This window comes from Argiope bruennichi, chromosome 8, assembly GCF_947563725.1.
Source record: "Argiope bruennichi chromosome 8, qqArgBrue1.1, whole genome shotgun sequence".
Lineage (NCBI taxonomy): Eukaryota > Metazoa > Arthropoda > Arachnida > Araneae > Araneidae > Argiope > Argiope bruennichi.
The window spans coordinates 80,795,170-80,807,488 of record NC_079158.1 but is presented as its reverse complement, the minus strand read 5'-3'; the positions used below and the strand labels follow the sequence as shown (position 1 = coordinate 80,807,488).

The window sequence follows — 12,319 nt, the reverse complement described above, 5'->3', positions numbered from 1 at the left end:
ATTTTATTTAAATGCTTCAATAATTAAGACACTTGGAACATTTCAAACATGTTTAAATCTAATTATAATGTAGTTATGAGAAAAGTAAATAATATTTACTTTTTCTCTTAGGCTCTTCAAATATTCATTTCACTGAACAATAGATTTTATAATGCTACTTTATTTTAATAAAAGAATATGTTTTGGTAATGAAAAATAAAAAAGAATATTTCACGTCCACTGCCCCCACCCTCCCTTAAACAAACCAAAAAAAAAAAAAAAAAGTGAATCAAAAAAATTTCTTCATGTTATTCTCTCTATTGCTAGACAAAAATAAATTAAAAATGCAAACAATTATTGTTTTTTGTAACATGACTGATTATTCTATTCACTAGTCTAGATATATCCACGGAAAATCTGAAGAAATTAAAATACACATTTTACGCAATTTAAGAAATGAACTTCCGTCTTAAAATCACACTACGTTCATAACTCACTTTATGACCCTTTTAATATAGTATGCATATTCCACTAATGAAAATAAAAAGCACAGATTATCCTTACCTGTTTTCAGGATACAGGCTCAATGGAAACCCCTCTCTACTCCAGACGATATTTAATGGGGGATCACCCGATGCGGAACAAGAAAACCGTGCCTCCTCAGACTTTCTCACGTGAACCACCTGGGTCGAAGTCTGGATTTGGGGGGCAGCTAAAGGTAGAAGGGTGGAAGAAGACGAATTAAAAACAATTTCTGACGTTTTAATTAAGAGAACTATTTCCCTCTAGCACTCCCTGAGCTGCACCAGGGGGGGGGGACTGGAAGGGTGGAAAACTACGGGCACCGCGCTTCTGAATCGTTAAGCTGATTTATAATTGTCAGCAGACGAGAGGTTGGTGAGTTTAGCTTCGAGAATTGCACAAGCGCTTTATTTCTGAGATATTACGCATAATGGGATTTTCGTCGAAAGCATTAATAATGCTCTGGAATTTAGAAATTAATTTATTAAAGACTTCAGGAAGGATGATTCATTCGTTGAATTTGCGTAAGCCATACTATGTAGAAGGGATACAGCATAAGTATTTTATTGCATGTAGCAATCATTGTTTAAATGTAAAGATTATATTTAATGAGCCACATTTACCTGGAGTGGAAAAGGAGTATTTAGATGGAAGTAATTTGATTATTATGCAAATACATATACGATTTTGTTTAAATTAAGTTCAGTTAATGTTATTAAATTTGATAATTTTGTAACGTTAGTATAATTTAAGTCATAAAACGATGGAATTACTCGTGTTTCAAATATCAGTTATCATCTCAAATGGTTCAAAATTACCGAGGAAAGATCAGGTTTCATTTCGAAACATTTGAATGATAATTATGTTTAGTAAATAATGGCTCAATATGCAACAAAATTTATATCATTTTTTTAAAAATTTTATAAGAAAAAAATGTGATAAATTAGGGATATATCCTTTTTTTACATTTGGAAAGGTCATGTAGCCTTATGTTCATTCAGATATAACAAAAATGAAAAACATTATTAAATATAATACTATTATTTTTAATTTTTTTACTCTGTATTGCAAAATTTGAAAAGTAGATATGGTATTACTTGATAAATTAGAATATGCCTCTGAGAATATCTAAGGGCTCTTTGCGAAGGCATAAGTTTCAGAGAAATATATGGAATATACACGATAATTTTGCCAGACTGATTTACTACTTGTGGACATGAGGAAAGAATGTAATTGCCAATGCATTGACTTTTTTCTTTGCAATATATTTTCCCTCAGCTTTTGAAGGGTACTAATTTTAAGGCATTAACCTGGTAAATTAACACAAATGAACCGCTTATGTATTGAGCTAAGACAAAATTCGCACAACTTATTCTATTCGGTTATTCGAATTTATTATATATAATAAAGACGAATAACATAATAAGAATAAAATATATTAAATATGTACAAAATGAAATTATTATTTTGTCTGGAAATAATTTAGAAAGTAAAGTTCAAATCTATTACTTATTTTGGAACGTCAAAGTTAATGCATACTTCAGTTTATTAAAGATATCCAAAATAGTGAATACAGTTTTTCAATTATTTATAACATTCCAACCAACTAACTGTTAATTAAATTATAAGTCTTCATCAGAAAATGGAGTTTTTGGTTTTAAATCTTTAAAATGGAATTATAATTTTGTTTTTAAATAATTTTTTTGTGTTTTATTATAAACAGATATATTTTAATAACAAACATTATAGGTAATTCAATAAACTATTCAAATAATAAATAAATTTAATTAAAGTATTTATTTATTATATGAATTAAATTATAATTTATATTATTTATAATTTAATTTATTTTTTTAAACTATTTATATATTTTGAACTATCTGTGTTCTATATCAAACTGTTATATGTTTTTTGAGAAGTGCTAAATATGATATCTTCACATTAAATTTTAATGAATCCGAAACAAACGAAATGTATTTAAGAATAAAAAGAGCTCATTTTTTCCCCATTCCTTTCTTATTGTCTCATCTTTACTCACAGAAGGGATGATGTATAAGAGAGAATATAAGAACATGTATATAGAAAAATATTTTTTTCCATGCATGAATAGACTTGTTTATAAATTTCATAGTCATTAATTTTTTTAAACTTTACAAGAGAAGTTTTAAAATTAATTTAACGATTTTTTATAAGTGAATACAGCATAAAATATTACAAATCTTGCATAACTTAATATTCGCTCTATTAATATTAATTTCTTTATAAATTTGTCGATTAAAAATTAAACACATTATCCATTAATTAATAAAAATAAGTCAATATATTTACTAAAAAGAAATGCAGTTAAAAAAAAATAGAAGACACTCACAATGAACAGCCAGCCGAACAGAATATCTCAGAGGTTCTCCAACATCATTACTGGTTTCGCACATGTAATATCCAGCATCTGACTTTTGAGTAACAGTTATAGTAAGTGATCCATTTTCAAGGACATGGATATGAGAACTACTTAAGATGCTTTGGAAAGTTCCGTCATCTGTAAAGGAAAAAATTCAAAGTAAATAACAATAATCTAGAAGAAAAATCTATTTTTGAAATGTTAATTTCTGTATTTACAGTGAACAAAAAGAAAATATTAAGAAAAGGTTATCAGTTGTTAATTGGAAAAGAATTGGAATTCACTGTGTCTAAACATTATTTTAACTGCAATTAGTTCATTAAAGATATACTATTCTTCTCTAATAAGAAGGGAAAGAAAAGAGTTCTGCTAAGGCTTGCTATGAGCATGGTACAGATTTCAGTCTAATATAACGGTCTGGACAATTTCGGATATTACGATGATAATAATCTAATGGGGAAGAAAGGTGCACAGTTTTAAACAATGTTCTTTTCTTTTATGATATGCGTTTTCTTTTATTAATATTTGAAAAATTGTAGTTTGCTGAATTATTTTAATGTCATTACATATAAAGTCAATGGTGTGTAAGTATAAAATATTGTAAATGATAATTTAAGACCAGTGTTTCATTATCGAATTTGTTCCTATTTCAATAATGAAAGAATTTAACTGTAAAAATTGCCCATTAGAATGTTAGTACAGATCGATGGTAAGAAGCTCATTATCTTCAATTCTAATAATGAGTAATAAATAAATATAATGCATTTCTATCTGGAAATAGAAGTATTATAGACTTTTGTATAAGTTTTCAATGCGCAATTTATTTATTTTTTTAGTATAACAGGTTATATAAAAAAAGAAACTCATAGAAATTTCCAATGCCATTTACAATTCCATGAGTGACTTCAATTCAGTTAAATTATTAAATGGTAGTTACATTGGTATTTAACTGATAATTTTATATGTTAATTTTAACTTCAATTTTCATTTAAAAAAGGAGCAATGCTTATTTTTTTTTTCGAATATCTAAAGACTCTTCTCCATTTTGAATTATTACTTTTCAGTAATATGAAAAAAAAGGACATCATTTTTTCACAAAATAATCCAATTGAGGGCATTTAAGAAATAGTTAAGAACTATTCAATCACGTAGAAACTGATAATTTCTTTCATACAATAATTTTGTCTGAACCATAAAGAGCTTCATTATTGATTATTGCAAAAACCAGAAAAGAATAAGGCACCATAAATCACTCTTATTAGTGCAAAGTGGAAAACAAATTTTGATCAACTTGAAAATCTAAAGAAAATTAATTTTAGAAGCCACTGCGGATACAAAAAAAAATTCCCCTAAATTAACACAAGTGTCTACTTAAAGACTTTTTCGAGAAAAGTTTATATATGCATCATCACCAACTGGGCAAATAAGATAGCAAGAGCCTTCAATCTCGATAATATATTCGACTTCATCGATATCCGTTAATTTCATGCTCCTCGTGAAGGAAGTTCTCCTCTTCAACTAATTGATTTCTAAAGCCTCGGTTCTTCGCTGTTGAGATATCGAGGGCATTAGCGCACTTCTGATAAGACCCGTTCTTGAGGAGCGAATTGCAATTTCGGTATTTTGTGAGAATTTGTTTAAGGAAATCGTGCTTGAAATGACATACATTTGTGTGGAACTTGATTATCGCGATTATTTTTGTCATAAGGTGAGTAATTTCTACTAAATTTTGCAACAAGTAAAAAATTTAACTACTTGATTATCAAAAAGAGATAAAATTGAAGAAAAAATTGGCTGCTTTTCAATTAAGCATTGTGAAACCATCAAAATGAGATGCGTAAATGACGTACGGAAAAGCGTTTTTAACCCACAAATGTAACAATTTTAATGTTGTTGTGAATATTTTCAGTCGTTTTACGGCAGTTTGTGTACCCAAAATGTCAATTCAAATTAAAATTTAATTTTTAAACATTTTTATTAGTAAAATGATGCATAAAACTGAATTGAGTTTCATTTCGCCAGATTTATTCATTCTTTACAAAGCTAACAAAATGATTTTAAAAACGTTCAAATATTTTAATGACTAATTTCTTTTTTAATAACAAGGGTACCGAGATATGCCACATGTTTGAATTTCAATTTCTGTCTGACAATATCTTCTAGAATTTCATTTCAAGAATTTCATTTAGTTAAAGAAATTATACTTGAAATGTCGAGAATTCGTTATTGTTGTTGCTAATCTCCATGGTCTGACTTAGTCAGACCAAATCTAAACATCCGTTGGTAAGAAGAAAGTCAAAAGCGAGGAAGAGAGAAGAATAAATGTCTCCCCAAAGAAGTCCTAAAGAGTCCAGAATACGTTCAGCAGAGGCCCGATGTTGGCGACATTTCAAGCAAAGAGAGGGTAAGATTTTTCACCCTGATAAAACAAAAGATATTTAAGGTGGCCACTGGCAGGCACAACCCTACCAAGTCCTACAGATTGCCTCATTGTGGCGGCCGTGTGTCCCTGGGCGGAATAGATGAAGTACGTCGGGAGCTTGCTCCTGGTATGGTCACCCAAGGCATGAAGACCATTCCACTATGCCCAGCTAAAATCTGCAGGCGAAGGTGCTAAAACAGTCTTCTACCTCCTGGTGCTCCAGTCTTTTGACTCACAGAAGTCCCTCCCCATGAATCGGTTGACATGAATTTGTGTTGAACTTTATTATCGCGATTATTTTTGTCACAAGGTGAATAATTTCTACTAAATTCTACAACAAGTAAAGAATTGAACTACTTGATTATCAAAACAAGATAAAATTGAAGAGCGTATAGACTGCTTGTCCATTCAGGATATGAAATATCAAAAATAAAATTTGTAATTGCTTTGAAATACTTTCGTAAGGAAAGAAAAACATTTTTAACCTACAAATATAATATTTTTTTATTCTAATTCTTTTATAAATATTTTCGATCATTTTGCTGTAATTTGTGTAAACGAAAAATAAATTCAAATTTAATTATTAAATGTTATAAATAGAAAATGATGCATAAACTTTAATTGTGTTTCATTTTTCTTATTTATTCGTTTGTTGCAAAGCAAGAATAAAATGCTTTTAAAAATATTTAAATAATTTAGTGATTATTTATTTAATTAACAAGCATATCAAAATAGTTACATATTCAACTCTCAATTTCTGCCTCGCAATACCTTAGAAACAGATTTCAATGATTTCCTTTCGTGCAGTACATCTTGATTTAGCACTGATTTTTTATCTACCAGACATATTGTAGAACGTATGAAATATAACATTTTAATTACTTTTATTTCACAAATGTACTCCTGGAAAATCAAACAGGGGAATTTGAAAGTAACTTACGAAGAACGATAGTGGACGTTTCTTAATGTGAACTACAACTTAATATACAGCGCACTTTTGCTGTATATTAACAAATTCCTTTGTTACGAACTAAATAATTCAAATATACAGAAAAAATATTTTTTAATGTGATCATTACATTTTTTGATCAATTTTGAAATAAAGAATCAACAGACGCTTCATATTCAACTAACGTTAACGATTAACTTTCTTAAAAATTCATACTCCACTAGTAAGAAAATATCTAGAAGTTATTTTCCCCCATAAGTGAGAATATTTTTCTTTTGGGAAAAGCAATCAAGATTGGATATTAAGTTGCCAGATCTTGTTCTTAAAACTGTTGAATAGTCATAAACCACTGTCACAGAGACTAAAATATGAAAACAAAATGCATGTAAAAAGAGCTAGTTTCAATTATATTATATATTATCAGTTATTATTATAAAGACACAATTGATATTTTTATCAGACAAAAAAAGGAGTTAATGCAAAGCTGTGGCGCATTTGAAAATTTCACAAACTGTTCGTTATAAAATAATTGAAAAGTTTTGGGCCTTTTATTGGACAAATTCAAATAATTTGTAATGATTTCGATTATTATGAAAATATGTTTAAGAAATACATTCAATGAAAGCTGCAAAGAGTGAAAAACTTGATATTTTTGAACACTGTTTGTAGCATCATTAAACAAATTAAAAACAGACAGTAGTAAGTATTTTTATATTTCTTAAGTATTTTGTAGTATTTTGAAACAAAATATTTTTGGTATATATTTCCAAAGTTTGCTTCGACAAAAAATTCCATACCGTGCATTTGGGTAAAAAAATAATCATTAGAATTCAAATTCTGAAGTTCTCGTTTTAAATGTAAACATCATTAATAATGTGTTTCAAGCATGTTATTAAATAAAGCAAAAAAAAAAAAAATGTGTTTACAGAATCATTAAGATTTGATCCGCATCTTTTGTAGAATTTTACAGAGGAAATAAATGCATGGCTCTTTCATTTAAATCATTTCATAAACACGAGTGGGAAATTTTTCATCGATAATAATGATTTTTTACATTTATTTTCCCGTTTGATATTATTAGAAAATATAAAATAATAAATGTAAAATATGTTATATATGTAAAAAGGGACTCCTAATTATGTACTAGATCAATCAAATAAAATGTTTTTGAAATAATTTGAATTCGAATATTTCATTACAGGCATTAATACGAATAATTGCACAAAATTTCACATTTCAGAAATAAAATTTAAAAACGTTTTATTGATTTTTTTCAACTGAATTTTGATAAAAAACTAAGAAATATTAATGATTTTTCGGTAAAATATTAATAAAAGTATTAATAATATTATAAAAGCAATAAGATCCCAGCTTTGTCGTAAAATATTTACAATCTTAATTTACATTGAGATATAAATTATACATTATATTTCATTGTTCATGAAATAAAATAGAAATAAAGTTTTTAAAAATGAATTCTTTTAAAATATCCATGATATTTTTATTCATTTCAACATGTTGATTTCTATATTTGTATTGAATTTATTCAAAAATGTAAAAGTTTATTGGATTAATTTTGCAACCAAAAACTTATTTATAAATCAAAAATATTTATTTCAAAAAAGTACAAATTAGCAGTAAAAGTTTCTCAATTAATAATGAGTGATATTTCAAGTCAAAAATATCCATATTTTTGAAAAGTATGAAATTACTTTTAAGCAAACTAAAGTTCTTCTTCTTTTTATACATACTCCATCTATTTTATTAGGAAAAGCAATAAATTTATTTTTTAAAATATAAAACAAATTTTTGCAAGCCAGAAACATAAGCTGCCATCGTGTACTTGAATTAATTTTCCTCGCAAAAATGTAGCAAGATTCATGTGTTGTTAAAGCGCTATGAAATCTATATATTTTTAAAAGCATTATTAATTCAAAGTCTTTGAGATGGAACTAGATATTAATGATCTTATTATTGGACAATGGATTGGCTTCATTTGTTTTTGAAATGCATCAAATTCGATGTATATTATAAAAATCTAAATATATATATATATATATATATATATATATATATATATATATATATATATATATATATATATATATATATATATATATATATATATATATATATGTGTGCTTATTGACGCCAGTAAAATAATGCAATTAGTTCAAAAAGAGTAAACTGGCATTTAATATAATGCATTTTATTATATTGTTATTAGATTTGCTTGCTGTCGATTAAATGCCAAATCACTTTATAAATTAGTCTAGAAGATTCATCTTCTTTTTCTCTCGGACAGGCACTTGAAATTGCTCAAAATCGATTGCCATCATTTGGACAATGAATCCGAGCCTAACTAGCCAAATAAGCCATCCCACGAAAAGCGTTTTTCCTCCATAGAGCATTATTTTATTTGAAATCTCAAATTATATTGGAGGATTTAAACGTCATTGATAGCTTAGAATCCGCAAAAGCACGTATGAAATAATTTCCAGAATTAGCTACTTCAAATGTCTGGAAAATTCAACTGAGATAGCTCAAGGTCAGTGTCGGTCACTTGTACAATGAATGCGTAAACCAATTAACCAAAGAATCCATCACGAAATGGAATAATTTTTAAAATATTTCAAATATTAAATAAGGTTAAATGATTTAAAATAGCTCTAAAAGCGGCGGCGTTCCTGAAAACCTTGATGCACGTTGTGAAACTGTAATGTAATTCAGGGATTGTGAAATTTAAGAAAAGACAGAGGAGTTTCAAAATTTTTCTCAAGAAAATTATTTTTTTTTCTTAACAATTGTTGTTTAATCAATCTCAGCACGTACATCTGGTATTTCGAATTAATTTTTTATACTTGTTTTTAAAAATATTTTATCTTCTATATGATTCCAAATAAGAAATCTTTTCCTGTAAAGAATATGATTCCAAATAAGAAATCTTTTATAAAGAATATGATTCCAAATAAGAAATCTTTTCCTGTAAAGAATATAATTCTTAGGATGTATTGTGACAACAAACATAGAAACAAATTTACTTTTAAATTCATCAGAATAGGTTATATGAACTACTTTTGACTATGAATATACACAGGGTGGTTGTAATTAAAGTTCCTCTTTGAAGTGGTCATAAAAGGAAAACTACTGGATGGTAACAAATGTTATCAAACTTGGTAATAGTTTAAGGAAGGTCATGGAAATTTCTTTTCTGCTGAAAAAAATTCAAAAACTCACCATCAGGAGTCAAATGGCGCTGTATCAATATTGTTAAGCAAAATAACCCATGAAGACACCGGTTAAAAATGTGTAAAATAAATAAAATCATATCTGAAACGTGTTACAAAGCATATTCAATGTGTTTTATCTCAAAAGTACTGTTTATGGTAAGAATCTAAACAATTTAGCGGAACTGAAAGATGCGAACACCGATATGTGCGTAACATTCCACCTGCTATGCTAAATGCTAATGCAGTGATGCGATTTAACTTTATTTCAGAAAATGGCGGAAACAACATTGAAATATGCTTTGTAACACGTTTCAGAAACGATTAAACACATTTTAAACCGGTGTTAACTTTGTTTAACAATATGATACAGGGCTATTTCACCCCTGATGATAAGTTTTTGAATATTTTTTGGGTGGAAAATAAATTTCCATGACCTCTTTTAAACTATTACAAAGTTTGATAACATTTCGTCCAATACTTTTCCTTTTACGATCATTTCAAATTGGAACTTTAATTATAACCATTTGTACTTTTAAATAAGAAATGATTCCCTGTAAAGAATATAATTCCTAGGATTTATTGTGATAAAATAGTGATAAATATACTTTTAATCTTCCAGTGAAAATGCATCAGAATAATTTATATAAACCCCGTTTGATTCTGAATGTACTAATAAGAAATGTTTAAATGTAAAGAATATAGTCTTATGATTTACTGTGATCAAAATAATAACAATTTTTGTTTTAATCGTCCTCTGAAAATTCGCCAGAATAGAATATATGAACCACGTTTGATTATGAATATACTTTTAAATAAGAAATGTTTTCGTGTAAAGAATATAGTTCTTATGATTTACTGTGATCAAAATAATAGCAATTTTAGTTTTAATCTTCCTCTGGAAATTCGTTGGAATAGTTTATTTCACATGAGAAGTCGGGCAGTTGATTCAAGACTTTTGATAAGTTTCCTATCGGGAAAAGTATATTGATTTTCGACTGATTAAACTAGAAAGTAAAAAAAGGAAAGATTAAAGGAAAATTGATCGTATTCGGAATCGTTTTTTTCCAAAGATGAATTGGGGAAAAAGAATACATTTTTATAGATTTGTTTTGCTAAAATCTCAAGAGGAAATCATCCAGTGTTTTGCTCTCTTTGTTGTTCATGTTTTGAATGAAGGTACTTGCAGATTTGAAGGAATATCTATGCAGATATAGAGAGCCAGCGCTTGTTTTCTGGCTTCTTTTTCTTTGGGGGAAGTTATTGCATTTCACATTTCGCAACAGATGGGGAATGTATATATTGAAAATCGCCGGAGAGATGAACAAAAAGGGAAGAAAAGAAAGAAAGAAAGAGCAACACTGGATGGAAAAAATAATAATATCGGTAAAATACGTTGAATTTAGTTTCAGTTCCGACTGCGTTTTGTCGCAAAATTGAAAAAAGTACAGAACTAAGAAGAATAAAAAAAAAAGTTTTGGGTAAAGAAATAAAACGTTAAGTTGTGAGAGAAAAATCGTTTTTATTGTATTATATTTTTCGTTTTCCCCTCTTGCTTTTTTGAAAGGATTTGCTTGCGACTTGAAATATTTTTTTTCCTCCCAAAAATTCAGAAAACGACGAGAAATTTTGAAATTTTCATTAAAATCCAGTCAAGTGTTTGAAGATAATTAAATATCCAACTGTCGCATTGGAGATTTAGAGCTAGCCATGGAAGAAATCAATAAAGCTTTTTTTTTATATCTTCCGAGGACATTTTTTAAGTCTTTCTTTTGAGACTGTGCTGTCAAGCATATGTAGAGAGAAGAAACTAAAAGAAGTTTCAATAATCACAGTCTTTATTGTTTTTTGGACTTCGCTACTTTCTTTATTTCCAGAGCCAAGTTCTCTGTATTATTTTTTTTCAGATGAACAAAAGATGAATTTCATCCATTTTTTAAAAATCTTTTATAAATCCTATAACAAAATTTAGCTATTAATTAATCATTTTAATATTAATGAAATTCATAAATTATTAAATATTAATTCATGAGTATAACATTTGTATACCAAATGTAGCATTTAAACAGAGTAGAAGATTCAATTAGCTTCATGTTACAGCATTTCATATTGACTCTGTTGATATTGAGGTTAGACAAAGAATCCCTGTCCAATTTAAATAAATTAGTCATCAAATATTTTTTGAACAGAGATATGTTATGAATTATTGTGCATTTTCACAAAAATTATCAAAACAAATACAGTTACAATCAACATGATGGTCTATGAAATCTGAAAATAGATGTATTGATTAAGACTTAAACTAGATTTGCCATTACTCTATTTTTAAAACCATTGTTACTAAGATTATCTGAAAAGCGAGATTCGATCGGCCGTTTATATTATATTATATTATTATATATATATATATATATATATATATATATATATATATATTCTACAAACGTAGAAAATATTTAGATACGAATCATATACTGATTATATAGAATATTTTTTCAAACTTAAATGTATATGAACTGGTCATTTAAATAAAAAAATATCATAAATGAACTTGGTTTAACATTCGAAAGAATCTGCTATATTGCAGTATTCATTTTACAGCTTATCTATCCTTATTTATATATTTCAACATATTATATTTATTAAATTATTATATTTCTCACTCAGTTTCACCATGGTCAAATCGGGTGGGTGATGGTGCTATATGACATTGTCAGCATGAAAGTAGATAGAAAAAGGCTCTAATAATTAGCTATATATATATATATATATATATATATATATATATATATATATATATATATATATATATACGTGTGTGT

At 27.5% G+C, this 12,319-nt stretch overlaps 1 protein-coding gene across 5 annotated transcripts in view; it reads right to left on the bottom strand.

Moving 5' to 3' along the window:
* LOC129981957 (cell adhesion molecule Dscam2-like) overlaps positions 1-12,319 on the bottom strand; it is a 545,016-nt gene that overhangs the window by 219,058 nt on the left and 313,639 nt on the right. For all 5 annotated transcript variants that reach the window (XR_008785388.1, XM_056093028.1, XM_056093030.1 and 2 more), the window contains 2 exons: positions 2,870-3,037; positions 544-691 (listed from right to left, as the gene is read on the bottom strand). Coding sequence is in view for 4 of the 5 variants with exons in the window: in XM_056093028.1 (XP_055949003.1) it covers positions 544-691; positions 2,870-3,037 (316 nt within the window). In the remaining variant the exon portion in view is untranslated. The remainder of the gene's footprint in view (positions 1-543; positions 692-2,869; positions 3,038-12,319) is intronic.